Source organism: Sciurus vulgaris (genome assembly GCF_902686455.1).
Source record: "Sciurus vulgaris genome assembly, chromosome: 6".
Taxonomy (NCBI): Eukaryota; Metazoa; Chordata; class Mammalia; order Rodentia; family Sciuridae; genus Sciurus; species Sciurus vulgaris.
In genome coordinates this window covers 112876246-112895525 of record NC_136466.1, presented here as the reverse complement: position 1 = coordinate 112895525, position 19280 = coordinate 112876246, and the positions used below count along the sequence as shown (strand labels likewise).

Here is a 19280-nt window from a genome sequence, read left to right as displayed (position 1 = left end):
AGACGCGTACCGTGACTTGGGACCCGTGGCGGCAGCTGTCCCGGGTATAGGAATCTGGGTTGGGCAACAGTGGCGTCCGCACTTCTGGGCGTGAGGGCGGTTCACATCGGACCTTTCAACGGAGATTAGTCTGGAGGTGCACGACCGAATAGGGTTAAGGGCTCGTTGACACGGCTTTTTTAACAAGCCAATTGACTCGTTTTAGTCCTGAAATCTAAGGTGGTAAACTATTAGGTGGTAGTAATCCTAAATGCACTGAGAGATGTGAGTGTGGAGCACTTTTATATTTTCCCTCTTACCCCTTACTGAAGTTCAGAAAAGATCTATTGAATTAGCACGTGATAAGTATAAGAAATATTAATAGTAACTTGGAACGTATCAGAGACCGTGTTTTAGTCCAGGAAGAAGAGCATTATTTAATAATAAAATATTTTTGCAGTAATATTTCCAGGGTAAGGAAAAGACATCTTAGTTTTTATGTATTATGAAGAAAATTTTAGCAAGGTAAATAGTTATTTAAGACAGAGGTGTGTGTTCTTTTGATATTACTTTTTAAAAAAAGTTTTTGTTATGGGAATACTTGCATAGCCTTTTTGACTTCCCTTTCTGTTAAACTTTTAGAAAAGGCTGGAGTTAGCAGTTAACTTGGAGAGTGGGAGCTGGGGCCAGTACTTCAACAAGCTGGTCATAAGATATCAGATCATGTGTAACCATGGCTATTAAGAAATCATCCTGCTTCCAGTATTCATATTAGAATCATTTTGACATCATTTGTGGAATTGTTTCATGTTAGACTTTTTTAATGTCTTTAGAAGGCTAATGAGAAAGGCCTAGAAAAGGCATGAGTCTGTCAGATATACAGCTTACAATTGTTAGCTTTTATTTGTATAGCAGAAAAATTATGGCGTTTCAGTTGATACTCTGTTATCGCTCTTAGAATTTCTCTTTAATAATACAAAATTATAGAGACATAGTTGGGAGACCTCATCTGTCACTTTGAATAGGGTCTGTTCTAGTGAGAGACATTGAAGATTAAGCTTCATTAACTCTGCATAACTTTGCCTCAAACTGAGAAAATAGTACATGTCTAAGCCTATTCTTGCTTAATCTTAACTCTGAAATAGAATTGACAGAGAAACCAACACATGAGAGGGTAAGTACATAACTTGACCACAGTCAACATAGTATCTAGCCTCATGATGGGTAGTAATGGGAAATAAGTTCTAACCCATCTGTATAATAGGCAATGGGAAGTTGTCATTTAAGTTTTGGAGCTGGCTTCTCAATGAGATGAATGTGTAAGAAAAGTAAACAAATATGCTTAATAAGTAAATAAGATTATGGTAAATTATGAAAAAGCAGAAGATAATAGAAGAAATAAGGTTATTAAACTTTCTCAGGAATCCAGGAACCTGGTAATTTGATAGGAAAATTGGGAAGAGGAAAAAATTTAAAGGTTTAGTATGAAGGACCGATTGGTAGGATTTGTTGATGAACTGTAAGGAGTGAGTCAGAACAGTCACATATTGATTATCTTCTTTGACTATGCTAGGCATTTTCATTATGTTATTTAGCATACAGCAAGTTCACAAAAGTTAGGTGATTTGTCAGAACTCTCCTTAGTAAAGTAGGTGAGTCTGTTGAATCCTTTATCTCCCACTCTGTTCATGTTATATACTAATCTATTTTTTTGGTCATATTTTTTTTTTTAATTTTTACAGACTGCACTTTGATTCATTGTACATAAATGGGCTACATCATTTCGTTTGTATGGTTGTACATGATGTAGATTCATACCATTAGTGTAGTCATACATATACATGGGGTAATGATGTCTGTCTCATTCCACCATTTTTCTTTACCCCCCCCCCCCCATTTCCCTCTACATAATCTAATCCTCCGTTCTTCTCTCACCCCCATGCCCATTATATATCATCATCCACTTATCAGGGAAAACATTCAGGCTTTGGTTTTTTGGGATTGGCTTATTTCACTTAGCATGATATTCTCCCAATTCCATCCATTTATCTGCAAATGCCATAATATTATTCTCCTTTATGGCTGAATAATATTCCATTGTGTATATATACCACATTTCTTTATCCATTCATCTGTTGAAGAGCATCTAGGTTGATTCCACAATCTAGCTATTGTGAATTGAGCTGCTATAAACATTGATGTGGCTGTGCTACTGTAGTATGCTTATTTTAAGTCCTTTGGGTGTAAACTGAGGAGTGGGATTACTGGGTCAAAAAGTGGGTCCATTCCAAGTTTTCTGAGTATTCTCCACACTGCTTTCCAGATCCTGGTTTGAGTCTACATGACTGTAGAAGTAGCAAAAGCAGTCAGGTAGGAACATAGGAAGGAAATATACTTTATAGGGAGGAGGTAAGTTCAGTTTTGTTTAATCATTTCAAGTTGGTAACTAGTGGTATTAAGTCACAGTCAGAAATAAGAAAATAGCAAATAGTCCATAGAAAAAAAGTATGGGTGAGTTCCCAGAGAGATTGTAATAATGGAGCTTAGAAAATTTAAGGGTTGAACCAATTTCAAACATGCTGCATTAGGGAATGGGAAAACAAAGATTTCTCAATGGTTAAAAAGCTTGAACCAGTTTATTACATTTTAACAATCCATTTTGAATTAGTTTTTGGAATTAGATAGTTTGGGGATTGTTTATACTTAAAACCTTGGAACATAAAAAAAAATTGAAATTAAGTATTCCTGTAGAGGTTACTTTCTACCTTTGCCAGTTTATTGGTTGTGATCTTCACTGTACATCAAGACTTAAGCAACACCGAAGTCACTTTTAAGTACAGTATTAGAGAATAATCTTAGTATGTTTTTAAAAATATTTTTTAGTTGTTGATGGACCTTTGTTTTATTCATTTATTTATATACGATGCTAAGAGTAGAACCCAGTGCCTCACACATGCTAGGCAGGTGCTCTACCACTGAGCCACAACCCCAGCCCCCTAGTATGTTTTTGACATCCAATTTTGTTTGTATTTTTACTTCTGGGTTTAAAAAAATACATCCTCAGGGAAACTTAAAAAGTGAATTAATCATTTTCAACTTATAGTGTGGAGTTCTATAGGGGAAAATTTTTAAAAATATATTTTCAGTTGTAGATGGACACAATACATTTAATTTATTTATATGTGTGAGAACCCAGGGCCTCACACCTGCTAGGCAAGTGGCTCTACCACTGAACCTCAACTTCAGCCCTGTAGGAGAAAAAATTAAAGTTGATATACACTTAACTAAAGATTAATGATTTAGTATTTTATTTCCATGTAGTTAAGGCCATCATAAATTTTCATATGAGAATAATTTACAATAAAAATAGAATTTTGACAATGATTGGCATCATACTACTGTTGGTTTAGGGGACTATGCAGTACTTGGTGTAGGAGAGAGACATTATAATTAAACCTATTTATTTTTTATTACACATATTAATTATGACAACCAGGACAATTTAAATGTTATGAAGGTGGCAAGGAGCTGGGGGATACAATTTTTAGCCAAATTCCTGCTTTGATTTTCTTCAAATGTTGGAGAAAAGAAAGACTATGTTGTATTTCTTATCTATTTATTTAAATATTATAAAAACTACTGAAAATCATCATATAGTCTATAAAATCTCTACCCCTTATAATCATGCTTATTAAGACTTTTCGCATTTTGATTTTAAAATTAGATTGCTTTTTCAAAAAGTTTGGATTTCTTAAATACTGACTTTTTTTCCCATCTCTCCTTTCTTCCCCCAACCCTCCCCAGTGGACAAACTACATTCATGGGTGGCAGGATCGTTGGGTAGTTTTGAAAAACAATACTCTGAGTTACTACAAATCTGAAGATGAGACGGAGTATGGCTGCAGGGGGTCCATCTGTCTAAGCAAGGCTGTGATCACAGTAAGTTTCTGTTCTGCAGGTATTCATTAAGTGTGTTCTATACAGCAGCAAATAATCTAGGTATTTGATATATATATGTCTCTGAACAAAATAAAGATCCTTGCCCTTGCGGAGCATATTATAGTCTAGTACTTTTATCATAAAGTTATTTTTCAAGTACTTATTACTACATACTGTTCTTTTGTACAGGCATGTAGTATTTACTGTCTGATGAGACCAGGACAGTTACTTGGTAGGTTATTAAAAAAGTTAAATCAGGAAAATCATAAAAAATATACAATCTTATTTAAAATTTTTAACTTATATACTATATAGTCATTTGCAATCTCTTTGTGAGGTTGAGAAGTTGTTTCTATGCTTACTATATTCATATGCATAATGTGCAGTTTCCAGCTTTAATTTCTCTGAAGTGGAACAAAAGTTTCAAAATACTTTTTAAAAACCCTAAGTATAAGCTCTTTTTGGATTTTTATGATTTTTCCTATTTGCAGTTGTCATTTTTAATAACTTTTTCATCTTAGTTTACAGAGAAATAGTTCTTTCTTTTTATACTCTAGTCCACATTACATAAGGAGTATAACAAGTTAACAGGTAAAAACAGGTTCGGGAATGAACAACTAACTTTTTAACCCTGTAATACACCTATTGGGATCAGAAGTGCCTGATTATTACTAGTTGAAAAGTGGTCAGCATGCCATGGACATTTTCAATAAAGGTCAAAAACAGCAGTGTTGGCTTAAGACAGAACAGTTAAATGGAGATGAGTTAAGGGAACTCTTACAGTTAAAATCTAAAAATGAGTATGTTAAAATAAAAATACAGATTTTATTGACCCATTCAAAGTCACATTTTCTTTTTTTTTTTGCTTTGGGGGTGCTGGGGATCGAACCCAGGGCCTTGTGCTTACTAGGCAAGCACTCTACCCACTGAGCTATCTCCCCAGCCAGCAAAGTCACATTCTTTTGATAGAATTTCTGTTGCTCATAAAAGAAAAAGGTACACTTTACATTTGTTACTATCTAAATCTGATTTATGTCTTGTTTATGTTATGCGTTTAAGGAAAATCTTACTGTATTTTTGTATCTTTTTTGTACATTCTGCCCCAATTGTATGTTCAGTTTTAAAACAAAAGCTTGATTGAATGTCAGTCTGTTTTGAAAAACAGGAATTGTTTGATATTGTTAATGAAACTGCTTCTACTCATTCTAGAGACAGTTTTAAAGAAATATTTTGAACATAAAGGCTCAGTATTTGACTGGTGTATGGTACATTGTGGTGTGTTTTGAGGTTGTATCTAGTTTAATATTTTGGTGTTTTTTCTCTTTTGAGATAGATCATTATTCATGTCAGGAGAAAGAATAATGGAAACGTACTTTATAATCTTGAAGTGTCTTTTCCCATCCTTCTCTACTTTCCTTGTTTTTTATTGTCAATTGCTTATTAATTCAGTGTTTGACTTTTTGAAAATAATGTGTTGATTGTTGATGTGAAAATTAAATTTTATCTTGTTTTCTAAATAGTAGTATTCCTAGAGGACCATTGCTAGTTTCTGTAGATTAAAATATAATTATCCTGTCTTGAATTATGGACTGTCGTAATAGTGCATGGTTCATTTGAAGAAAAAAATTAATAAACATTTTCATTGTATATGCTCAGGAAAAATATTAGTTCTTTGTCCATGTTTTTTGTTAAAGCTGTGTTTGTATGCATAACTTTAAGTGTGGTACATCAAAACAATGGGTAGGAAAGTGAAACAACTAGAAAGCTGTAGAGGAGGAGATTTAGAAGTAACCAGTAGAAATAAATGTTCACTTTGCTCATTAATATTAGAAAAGATAAAGGTGAATGAGACTGCAGAATCTAAATGGTAGTCATTAGATACAGTGAAACAGATGATAGGGAAAACACAAGTAATAATGCATTTCTTCAGCTTTCAGTCTGTTCTTTGCTTTGGGGTTTTACAGGCTCTGTGTTACTTATTTCAAGGAAATTGCAGTCAACTTTTCAGGATAAAATTTACAAATAAAAATTATTTCATTTAAATAAAAAAAATTAATGTTAATGATCTTGTTAAGTAAATATCCTTTGCTATTTTTATTCTTAAATATGGGCTACTACCTATATCAGTCTCTGAAGACAAAGAATAAATATTGCTGTTGAATTTGTTTACCATGACACCCTTATATTGATGATATTCATATATGAAGAACCTGGGCTTGAATAGTTGGGATTTTGCCATAACCATTACTAAATATTATTAGTTTGTTGACCTAGTATCTGAGCCCATCTCTTCTGAGAGATCCTAATTTGTTGTTAGCCTAATTCATTCCTATTTTGGTTTTACAAGTCCCTTTTTATAAAAATCACGTTCTTCAGCTATATGTTAAAAATCGGGTGAATAATTTTAAGTAATAAGTATTTCCTGGGAGAATGTATTTTTTAATGTGAAGAGATTGGGAATAAGGTTATGAAAAGATAAATAGTACTCTTTCACTTTGTGAGGGGGAAAAAAGTAGTACTTGTGTATAGAAGAAATGTTTCTAGAAAGGAAGTCGAATTTCTCTAGTTGCTTGCTTAAAATCCAGCCCCTGTCATATAGTAGATATTTGGAATATATTGGTTATAATTATTTCAATCGAAAGCAAATGTTTATGAAATATTTAACTTTATTTTTAAAATTCTGTTTTTTAAAATGCACCTGATAAAAATATAGTTTATGCTATTTAAAAGTTAAAGAGTAAACACTTATCCTCCTCAGTCCTGTATGCAAAAATCTGAAGGTGAATTTCTGGTCATTCTGGTCATTCTTCCTGAAAATTCGTGTGCTTTTACAAGCATTTATTTGTTTATAGTCTACATTTTTATTTACACAAATGGTATTATATTAAACCTATTCTGCCCTTGTTGTCTTCTAATACACTGAGATGTAACTACTACATCCATTGAATTTTATGGATGCCCTCTATCTTACTTATTTCCCTCTGTTTGTCATTTAGATCGTATCTTTTTTTTTTTTTAACTACAAACATGATTGGAGCAAACATGTACACTTCCAAATTTGTTTTTAGTCATTGTCAAGTGTTCTATCAAAAGTGTAGTACTTTTTGCTCCAACCAATAGTGTACAAGTTCCTGTGTTTCCCCTTACCCTCAAGTATTGAGAAAGAGGGGTTTTGGGCATATGTTAAAATTATGTCAAACTGTTAGGTTAAAATGGTGTCTTATTATTTTAAATTGCATATTTTACTCATGAGCTTGAGAAACTTTATATGTTTATAGCTTGTTTATGTTTTTTTCCCAATTGTTCATCTTTTTTTGTTGCTTTTCTTTCCTTGATTTGTATAAGCTTTTTATATGATATTTGTCATATTTATTGCAAATGTTTTCTTCAGCATTGTCATTTGTCTGGTTCTTTTTCGCTTGTTTAGTTTGGTGGGGTTTTTTTATTTTTTTTGACCTTCTAGAAATTTTTTCCCCCCTAGTGCTGGGGAGGCAAGCACTCTACCAACTGATCTATCTCCCCAGCCCCCTTCTAGAAATTTTATTGACCTTTTCCTCTATTTGGTTATGTTCACATAGGCTTTTCCCCTTGAAGATTGGCTCTCTATATAAATGTAACTACACTTTCATCTAGAATTTACATTTGAATTTTGATTCCTATTGAAGTTATTTTAGTTTAAGAAATGATATAAGATGTAACTTCATTTCTTGTCCAAATGACTAACCCTGTATTCTAATACCATTAATTGAATAATTCACAGTCCCCCATTTGAAATGTCATTTTCATCATATATGATAAAATGAGGTTTTTCTTACTTTTTTTTTTTTTTTGGTAGTGAGGATTGAACTCAGGGTCACTGGACTGTTGAGCCATCCCCAGCCCTATTTTGTATTTTATTTAGAGACAGGGTCTCACTGAGTTGCTTAGCACCTCGCTTTTGCTGAGGCTGGCTTTGAACATCCTGCTTCAGCCCGAATTACAGGTGTGTGCCACTGCACCTACCTGGTTTTTCTTACTTTCTTCTCTTTATTTAGTTTGCATATGAAAGAATTGATTTGCTTGTATTTACTGATATTAGATGTCTTTTGGAATAAGTGTAGAATTTTTGTGTAATAGAAAGAGTAATGTCTTTAGTATTGGCTTACCCAAGTTCTGTAGTCCCAGCTCTTACCTTAGACATCTGACTTTGTATACCTAATAATCTTGTAGACCTTTTTAAATTAGTAAATTAGTGGAATTCATATTATTCTTATCATAGTTTGAGTTGTAGGGAAATGTAACATTTCATATATTATTTTCAGAAGGAAACCTTAGAGGTAATAAAAGTGTTTACTTGTTGCATTAAAACAAAACATTAAAGCCAAATAGCTCTTGTTAAATAGGGATTGCAAGAGGAAAGTTGAAAGACCCTAGCAAAATTAAAGAGGTCAATGGGAGATGTAAAAGCAAGGGAACTGAATGTTCAAAATTGAAGAGAACCATAAAAATAAACAAATTTTAGAAGTGCCACACAAAGAATAATTGGATCTAAAAGTTTTTTGAATATAGAATTTTCAGAAACAGTGCTATAGAAATGTTCAACAAAAAAGGTCTCACCAAAGATGATTAGTACAATAATCATTATACAAGGAACTCTAGATTAATGAAAAAATCCAAAAAGTAGGCCTTCTATCAAGTGTGTAATTTTGCCATATTGAACTGTATTTGTGAGAACTAAAGAAAGAGAGGAAGATACATGCGAAAGTAAAACCACTGGTTAAGAAATTAATTATACTTCTCATTTGAGGAACATTTGCCAATGAATTTTGTGTTTATTTTATTTATTTATTTTGACATGGGATCTCCCTGTGATGCCCAGGCTAATCTTGAACTTTTGTTCTCAAGTGGTGTTCCCATTTCAGTTTCTCGTGGCTGGGACTACTCATGCCTGGCTCCTTGACAGTGAATTTTTAAGGAAATTAGAATCTTAACTCTAATAAGATTTATGCCTTAAGAGACTAGTAATACCTGTTCAACTCTTTCATTTGGAAATAATGTCTTCCTTCTTTTGATAACTTTTTTGTTTTAAGGTTTTTTTTAAACCTATTAACTTTATAAAGCACTCAGCCTCAGACATTTTTTATAGTGACAGAAGAAACAGAATACAGTCATTTATATCCACATCTATATGCATTTCTAAGTTTGGTGGGTCAGGCTTCCTAGTGTATAGCAGAGGAACTTTGGCACTCAAAGCAATTTCCATTATACTCGGGGCAAATACTATAGCCATAGATAACTTGACTATAATTCAAATACCATTAATGTAGGAAATATTTGAAATATTTAGAAAGAGGTCTTGGAAGAGGAAGAACATAAAAAAGGATACCTATTAAAATTTGGAATACAGAATGTTGAAATAACTTATTGAAAAATTACAGTTACAAAATGCAGTAGTTTTCTAGGGCCACCATAACATGGTAGGTGGCTTAAACAACAGAAATTTATTGCTTCACAGTTCTGATTGCCAGAAGTCTTGATCAGAGTGTGAGCAAGGCATGTTCGTTCTGTTGGCTGTGAGGGAGAACCTGTTTCATTCCTATTTCTGGTGGTTTGCTGGCAATTTAATATTCCTTGGCTTGCTTATGAATCTCTCCTTTCTCTGCTGTCTTCATGCTCACATTCTCAGGGATATTCTCCCTATGTGTGTGTCTTTATCCAGGTATCCCCTCTTTATAAAGGGGGGCCTGCCCTTAATACTAGGTTAAGGGCCTACCCTACTGCAGTGTGACCCCATCCTAATCATATTTGCATGACTCTTTCCAAATAACATCACATTCTGTGGTACTAGGTATTAAGACTTGGACGTATTAATTTGAGGGAACATAGTTCAACCCATAACACAAATTATCAATTAAGACTAAAACCCAAGTCTTCTGTTCCCTTCTGGTATTATTTTATTACAAGCCATGAAGATCGGAAAATTGCATATATGTTGCATTTTATTTTGAGTAGAACTTGCATGAACATGACTGTTAAATATTTATAAAGCAGCTCTTTAAAATTTGAGGCTTACTGTTAATGCCTTCTGTTAAATCTCTGTAATCTGTTAAATCTCTGTTTTAGCATTCTAGTTTTCTTAAAAAGGGAGATACATTTTATCTTCAAGATTTGCCTGCTTAAATTAGTTAGCAAGAAGCTTACTAGTTTTTCTAAAGGTCTTTTAAGCTTCATAAACATCAATTGTTACTATTTTTTAATTTTGCATTTTATGTTAATTTAAAAAGTACTTGAAATATTATGCATGGACTGTGAAGTCCAACCTGGGTTCAGATCTTATCTCAATTTCTTATGGCCAAAAGGTAACTGTAGGCAAATTATTGAATTTCTTTGAGCTTCAGCTTCTGTAGTTGATTAAAATGGGTGATAAGATCCAAGTATGGAATGATTATGTGATTAAAATAAATAACATTATTTTGTACAATTCTTGGCACATAGGAGGTTGTCAAAATTTCTTTATTTTGTGAAATATTTGTATTGAAAATAAAGCCTATGTTTAAAAAAAAAAAAAAAAAGGGATAGGAGAAGCTGGCTTTATCAGAGGGAGGGCAAAGATGGAGTTGCCTCATTAGAGCCAGGTTATGTGGTGTGTCATGTTTGAACAGATTCTCATGCATTTCCTGTAAGATTTCCTTCCATCAAGTAGTTCTATTTCACGATGTTAAAAGTATATATTTATATATAAATATTTAAAATATAAATATACTTATTTAATATATAAAATATATTAACATGTATTATTTAAATATATAATATGTAATATATTGTATGATATATATATAAAATAGAAGCATATTTATTTGTAAACATATACATGTTTAATGCTTTAAATGCTTTCTACATATTTGTGTGTGAAAAGGGTACCTAGGGGCATCTACCACTGAATTAAACCCCAACCCTTTTTATTTTTGTTTTGAGACAGGATCTCACTAGGTTGTCCAGGCTGACCTCAAATTTGGCAATCCTCCTGCCTCAGCCTCCTCAGTAGCTGGAATTAAAGGTGGATTACAGATATGTGCCACCTTGCCTGGTTTCTGTTGCTTAATTAAAGTGACAGAGCTTTAAAGTTACCTGCTGATAAGTCATCATTTATTGAATTCACCAGGGAAGTTGATATTATCATTGAGCTTTTTCCTTCAAGTGAGTGCTGTGTAGACTTGACCTTTGTCATTTCTACATTGAAGAAAGTAAAAAGAGCTGAAATATTTTCTTGGTCCCCAAGTTAGAGAATATACTTTTATCCAACAATTATTTATTTTAAAAATATTCTTTCCCACTAGTGAGTAATCATCATTTAAAAAAATAGATCATCAAGAGACTGGTTCTTTGTGATCCAAGCCACGACCAAGCCTTGACCAGTTAGTTGACCTCATCCAGAAATTAAGGCATCTCTAAAGTGATAATAGCTTAAAGATAAGAAATAGGTTTGGGTAGGGATTCCTAAAAACTTACATATAGACCCAATTTCATAAAGCAGTGTTGTTTCCTATTATAAAAAACTTAAAGTGGGGCTAGTATTGTGGCTCAATGATAGAGCATTTGCCTTGCACATGTGAGTGACTGGGTTCAATCCTGAGTACCACATAAAATGAATAAATAAAATAAACATATTGTGTCCATCTACAACTAAAAAAATTTTAAAAAGACAAAGTATTTTCATTTAGCTTTTAAGAATTTTAGGAAATTCAGCCAGGTAAAGATGCATCTTTTTTCTCTCCTACCCCATGAAAATAATCATTGTGGGGTTAAACAGTTTTAAGTCCCAAAAGACAAGACACAACAGGAGAGGATACAGCAGGAGGCAACATCGTAGAATCTGGAAAGCAGATGGGAAAATGCTAAATTACTTAGTAAATCCAAGAAACTGAGTTCTTAAACTTTCAGTTGAAAAAACTGAGAACTAGATTTATGTCATAGTCATATAACATTTTAATAGTATTGGATACCTTCTGAAATGAGAATTTTGGGGTGGAAGATGTTAAAAATAAGGAGGATAAGTTGAATAGCAGTTTAAGAAGCAATCAGATTCCCAGATTCTTCTTTCATAACTGGGCATCTGTGGAGAGTATAAAATTGTGGGTCTTTGGACTGCAGGGTAGAGATGTAGGCACCACACACAATAGAAAATACGGAACCAAGGAATGAATACATGAGGATCAAGGAATTAAGCAAACCAAGACCTCACTCTACTACTCCTTCCTATTCCCACTTCCCACTTCCAAATTTTCACCCTCAGGGCTAGAGGTTGGGGGGGTGCGCTTTAGAAAATTTGGCCAACCCAACAGGATAGCCCTAAAATTAACAACAGCGCTTGCCCAACAAATTAACTTCACTAGATTCTCCTATAGCAGAGCCCATCTTTGGTAAACTACCTACAGCCTTAGGGTTTCCAATCAGCTTTGTAAAGAGACTCCCACTCTTAAAAATGACCATGTCTGAAGACTACTAAACATGATGGAAGTTTCCAATTTGAAAATGATCAAGAGAATAAATGCAACACTAGGCAACAGACGATTGAGGTATTAAGAAGAAAATTTGTCAGTATTTTCAAAGAGGTAAGAATATTTAGAGTCATGAACCAAAAATGTATACTATAATAAAGGAAGAGGATTAAAAAGAGCTCTTGGTAATTTTAAATGTGGTAACAGTGATAGAAGAAAAGTAGAAAGTTGAAAGATAGAATTATAGACATTTCCTAGAAACTTAGTGAAGATTTTTTTTTAATCTTTTTTAAAAAGGCGATACAATAGAAAAGTTAAAATTAATGGAATGATTAAAGAATTCTAATATCTGAACAGTAGGAGCTTTAGGAAGAGAGAGCAGAAAGGAACTTCCAGTGAAAGAGTACCAAAAAAATTTATAGAAATAAGTGACATGAGTTTTCACATTGAAAGGGCTAATGAAATCCCAGCATTATAGAAGAAGAAATACTCACATTAAAGACAGATCGTGGTGAGTCAGACTTGGGGGGAAAAAAGATAACCAAGCTTCCAAAGCTACGGGGAGGACAAATCACAACAAAGGACAGGAATTCCAAATGACCATAGATTTCTCAAGAACTACTCTGGAAGCTAAAATACAATAAACTGTGCCTTCATTCTTTAAAGAATAGTTATTTTTAGTACTGAATTCTGTACCTAGCCAAACCACTGAACAAGTATCAGGATAGAATAAAAGCATTTTAAAATACAATCCCAAAAGTTTACCTCTTATGGGTTTTTAAAATGTTTCATTTTAGAGATACAAACTCAACTCTCTAGCTGTGAAATAATATGCTTCAAAATGATCCATTTAGGAGGGTGTAAATAGGTGAATATGTAGATGAAACAAGAATGACCACCAGTTAATAATTACAGAATCTGAATAGTGGTAATGGGGTTCATTATCACGTTCTTGAATTTCGCAAATGTTTGAAATTTTCCATTAAAAAAATTTAAAAACATCCATAAGCATCTTTCTTCAGATAATTATTAGGAGATATGCTTCATCAAAACGAAGTATTAAATAAAAAAGAAGATGTGCCAGAGGTCATTGTCCTCAAAGTGAAGTTTCTAGGGCAGTAGCATCAGTATGAGCTGTGAACTTGTAAGAAATGCAACTTCTCAGTCCCTGTCACAGACTTAATGCATCAGAAACTCTAGGTGTGGGTCCAGATCCTGTCTTCCAAAATGTTCAGGTGATTCTGGTGCATACTGAAGTTTGAGAATCACTTTCTTAAACCAGAAAAAATAATTGTGCTGATGTAAAGAATGGACATGACTAATAGTTTAGATCATCTCATTTTCTTGACTGCTTACTCTCTGGACTTTGATAGTTGCTTTGACATCTAAATTAATCTAGTCTTTATACATAAAATTAGCTGTGCTATTCTGGCAATCTGAATAGACAACGGATATAAAATGTCAGAGTTAGGGAAAAATTGCCATAGAAATGGGGAGAGTTATGAAAAAGAGATGAACATTCCCTGTATCAACCTGGCTGTCTGATTGGTGCCTTGCTACTCTTTGCTGATTTTGCTCCTTCATTTCCCCATTTTCTGAAATGCCTTTTTTCTCCTCCCTATCGAAAACCTGTCTTTCTTCCTGAATCTAACTTAAGCCACATCTTTTCAATGAACCACCCATAAGGACCCTTCTCAACTTTTTGTTCTTACAATTTTTAAAAAAGCAAACAAGAACTTGAACAGCTATTATGTGCTAAGAATTGTGCTAAGTATTTTACAAGTTATCAGATAAAAGATGAAACTAATTGTTTTAATGGGAAAAGGAAAATGAAAGTGTGGTGGAAATACTGTTGTTTTTCTTTTGTTTTTTCATATTAAACCTCAAAAAACCATTTAATTCCTTAAACTTCCAGGTAGCTAAAGACAGTGATAGTTAAAAATAGTGGTAAACAGCCTCCCAAAAAGTTATCCCCTGAAAGACTAGAAAATAACTTCATATGTGTAAAATTTCTGGTCAAAATAACACCTTTACCAATCCTCGTAGACAAATAATGCCAAAACTACAAAATGGTTACATGTGTCAACCCCAGGCTACGAGGTGTTGTGAGCAAAATTAAAACCAAGGTATGTCACTAAAAAGGACTGCTAGTGAAGGGAGAGTTAGAAGATGTACCACAAAGATTGCTTCTAATCTGTAAATCAGCAGGACTACAGGAAAGAGATTCAAAGTATGAGGTTTTTGTTTTCATTTTTGTTTTGTTTTGTTTTTTTTGTTTGTTTTGGTGGCAGTGTGGGGATTAAACCCAGGGCATCACATATGCGAGGTAAATGCCCTACCTTGGAGGTCCATCCTCAGTCCTTTTAAAATTTTTATTTTGAGAACTGGGGTTATAGCTCAGTCACCAGCACCACCACCACCACAACAACAACAACAAAATTATTTTGAGACAGGTCCTCACTAAATTGCCCAGGCTGGCTTTGAACTAATGATCCTCCTGCCTTCCTAGGATTATAGGCATGTTCCCCCACAACTTGCAATATGAGCCCTTTTAATTACTAGGCAGCCACTCAAGGGATAGACTCTGATAAAGGAATAAATGTAACTTGGAGAGTCTTCTAAATACATAGCTTCTGGGAGAGAGAAAAGAAAGATGAAGAGTCCTTTGAACATTAGATGGTAAAGAAAAAAATATAAGGACCTTAAAAAAAAGAAAATCAAAAGTCTACCAACCATCTCCCGGCTACCAAAACAAAACTCTGTTTTCAACATCTATAGTTTAGCAGATGACAGAAAAGGGCATTATTGAACTAGAGTATTGTAAAGTGCTCCACACCAGAAAAGCATAATGAAAGGAAAGTAAAATTTATAAACATGTGGTATATAAAATCAGGGAAAAAAGTTTAATCAACTGAGGAAAATTCCTCCACCCCAACCCCAGAAAATAATCATGAAGCGATAGAATTAGACTTCCACTGAGGTTATGAAAAATGACTTTGAATCAGAAATTCAAAATTTAGAACAGAAACTTACCGAAGAACAGGGTGAAATGAAAAGAAGTATTTGCTCAAGAAAGAAATGAAAGAAAATAATAAAAAACTATATCAAATGAAGAAGAAAAAAAATACCAGATATTGAAGAAGAATAGATTGAAATGAAAATTTAGTAAAGATGTAAACTACCAAGAGAATGAAAGTAAGGTAAAAAATAAAAAGAAAAAAGAAATTGGTGGAAATGGAAGATGGGTAAAGAAAGAAAATATTCATATTATTGGCATATCTGAAAAAGAAAAAAAATTTTAATGAAACAGTATTCAAAATTGTAATCCAGGAAAACTTTCTAGGAACAGGGAAAGAATTGGATGTATACGTTGAAAAAACTCACCTGATCACTTGAAGAAATTAGCCCAAGTGCTACAGTGTGGATTTTGAATGTTCTCCAAAAGGCCTGTGTGTTGAAAGCTTATGGTGCTACTTGGAGGTGGTGGAACTTTTAAGAGGTAGGCCCTAGTGGAAAGAAGTTAGGTTATTAGTGGTATGTCCTTGAAAAGAATATGAGGTTTCTGGCCCCTTCTCTCTTTTTATTCCCCACTTACCATGAGATGAGCAGCTTGCGTCAACACCTACTCCCCACCATGATGCTTTGTCTCACTATAGGCCCAAAAGCAGTGGATCCAACTGCTTTTTGAATCAGAAATTCAAAATTAAGAACAGCAACTTGGGCTGGGGATATAGCTCAGTTGGTAGAGTGCTGCTTTGCATGCACAAGGCTCAGTTGGTAGAGTGTTTGCTTTGCATGCACAAAGCCCTGGGTTCATTTCCCGGCACCACAAAAACAAAACAAACAAAAAAAAAGAACAGAAACTTACCAAAGAACAGGGTGTAATGAAAAGAACATGGACTGAAACCTTTGAAACTATGAACCAAAATAAATCTTTCCTCATTTAAGTTGATTATCTTAGGAATTTTGTCACAGTGATGAAAAGCTGACAAACACATCCAGAATGATTAACTTTGAGAAATATATTAAAACTGTTAGGTTTCAAAGATAAAATCCTTCAAGACTGTCAGGCAAAAGGGACAGTTATAAAAGCAGAAGAATTAGATGAGCAACTGACTTTACAAAGACAATGAAGAAGGTAACAAGGCATTTTTTTAAAAACTCAAAGAATATGTGAACCAGGGATCTTATATCCATCCAAGTAGTCCTTTAAATATTGAGACTTTAGAGGAAGTGTTTAAAATTATAAAAATTAAAAATTTAAATTTAGCAGAATTGTAGTAAATATATTTGCTAAGAATTTAATAGTATTTTTTTTTAATTCATACTTTGGTCACAGTCAAACCTACTTTTTCTTCCATTTTTATTATAAGCATACATAAAAAAGGATTTGTTGTCACATATTCATACATATACATGATATAGCAATATAATTTGGTGTTATGGGAACTTTTAATCATAGAGTACTACCAGTAAAATTTGAGTTCAGGAAGTACATAATTGGATTACAAACAGAATGGAAAAAGAATACATATTTATTTTTAGTGATTGTCAAATGAGATTTTACATTTTCTTTGTCAGTGTAGCAGAAATCATGGCCATATTGTTAGTACCTGTGACTTTTTCACTAACCAAAATTACCAATATTGTCACATGGAATTACATATATTGCAGGTATCTCAGGTATCTCAAAATCTTTACTACTGGTTACCAGATATTAATGTATTAATTTAAATCAACATATTACATCTCATTTAAAGCTTTTTTGTTATGAGTTCTGTATAGTGGTTTCCTTTATAATTTTATGTTTTGTTTTATACTTGGAAAAACGTTCTGAGGAGTCTGAAGATTTCATCTGATTTCCTCTGAGTTGTTAGGAACCTTGCATTACAAAGGTCTGCATAGGACTATATAGAACATCTGTCACATTTGAATTTTGTTTTATTTGCATATATTATTGATATCTTTAAGATGAAAGAATTGATAGCTGAATTTCTATCTGAAATTCAGATAGAAAGGATATCTTTCTATCCTTTGAAAGGATATCTGGTCTAGTGATGATTAAAAAAAAAAGTTTTATCATCTCTTGTCTTCTCAGCTTTGGACTCTCCTGTATTGCCAGATCTTCTATGGTCTGACCACTGCCTTCCTCTTAAATCTCATATTTTACCAGGCTTCCTCTCACGATCTTACCTCTACATAGCATGCTGTACTTCTTTCAGTGTCTTTATCTTTCTAGACTTGCTCTTTCCTGCCACACATTTTTTTCCCCCTGTTTGTACTGGGGAATGAACACAGAGGTGCTTGACCACTGAGCTACATCCCCAGCTGAGTTGCCCAGGCTGACCTTACGATCCTCCTCCTTAGCTTCCCCTTTTTCCCTTTATTACAAAATTCACTCCAGAATGTATATTGCATTTAGTTATTATGTCTCTTCAGTTTCTTTTCATCTGGAGCAATTCCTTAGCTTCTTTTTCTGGGATTACATTGATATTTTTGGGAAAAAGTACAAGTCACTTATCTAATGTAATATTCATTTGGAGTTTTCTGATTGAATCATAACCAATTTATACATCCTTGACAGAGTACTACTAATGTGATATAGCATCCTTCTCCAGGGTATTATATCAGAGACACAGATGATACCTGCCTTTCACTTATGTCTTTAATTTCAGTCATCAAAGGGTCAAGGGGTTGTCTGGATTTTCTGCTGCAAGTTTACTGTTTGTCCTTAGAACTAGAATATAAGCTTCGTGATAAGATATTTTAAGACCATGTAAAAATTCTATTCCTCATCAAACTTTTCTTTTTTTGATTCAGCAACAATTTATGATGCTTACCTACCCAGTCTTTTCTCTAATGGTTGCAAAATGGTTATTTTCCAACTCTGCAAATTTCTTCCATGTTTATCAGCTAGCATTCAGATTTTCAGGAATAACCTAAGAGACTTCAAAGACTATAACAGGGGAGATTTGGTAGTATCATAGTTCAGACTGAATAGGATGTAGTTTTATGAAAACTCAGCTATGCAAGTAGAAAACTTAGACAGTTGTATTATATTTTATCTAAAAAGGAACTAAGCTGGGTATGGTGGCACACACTGATAATCCCAATAGCTTAGGAGGCTGAGACAGGAGGATCAAGTTCGTTGCCAGCCTTAGCAATTTAGAAAGGCTCTATCCAACTAAGTGAGACCCTCTCTCAAAAAATAAAAAGGGCTAGGGACGTAGCTCAGTGGTAAAGCGGCTCTAGGTTCATTCCCCAGTACCAAACAAATAAATAAATAGGAACTGCTGGGTCACACACAGACTTTTCACCCTGCCCTGTTTTTAGCTACAGCTATATACTTGATGTATTAGACAAGAGGGAAAACAATAAACAGAATCAAATGAAAACATATCTAAAGCTTTTAGAATTTTGCTTACCAAAACAGTTTGGAAGGGAACATAGATTTTAGAACCAGCTCCCTGGATAAAAATATTATCAATATTTAAAGAGGGAAAATAATATTCCAGGGTTTATAGTCCTAGTTTCCATGGCAGGGGGAAGCATCATTGTTTATGTGTATCATATCTTCAGAGGTCATCAGATATCTTCAGATACCATCTTTGTAGAAGTCAAGAATAAATTGGTTTTTAAGGAGTTAGTAGTTACTAGAAAGGCTCAAGATCTTGTTTATTTGGGGGACTTTGAATTAGAAAGGACAACTCTAAATTTTTTCCCCCATATCTCAGGTTGCAAAGTACCCATCCCCCATGTGTTAGTCAGCTTTTAGGTGCTGTGATCAAAATACCTGAGAACAACAGTTTATAGTAGGAAAGTTATTTTGTCTTCACAGTTTCAGAGGTTCAGTCCATGGTCAGCCAGCTCCATTGCTCTGGGCAG

The 19280-nt window shown here is 33.7% G+C and overlaps 1 protein-coding gene across 3 annotated transcripts in view; it reads left to right on the top strand.

The window, feature by feature from the left end:
• The window catches only part of CERT1 (ceramide transporter 1), a 107190-nt gene that overhangs the window by 694 nt on the left and 87216 nt on the right, over positions 1–19280 (top strand). For all 3 annotated transcript variants that reach the window (XM_079145210.1, XM_079145208.1, XM_079145209.1), the window contains exon 2: positions 3784–3918. In XM_079145210.1, coding sequence (XP_079001336.1) covers positions 3784–3918 — 135 coding nt within the window. The remainder of the gene's footprint in view (positions 1–3783; positions 3919–19280) is intronic.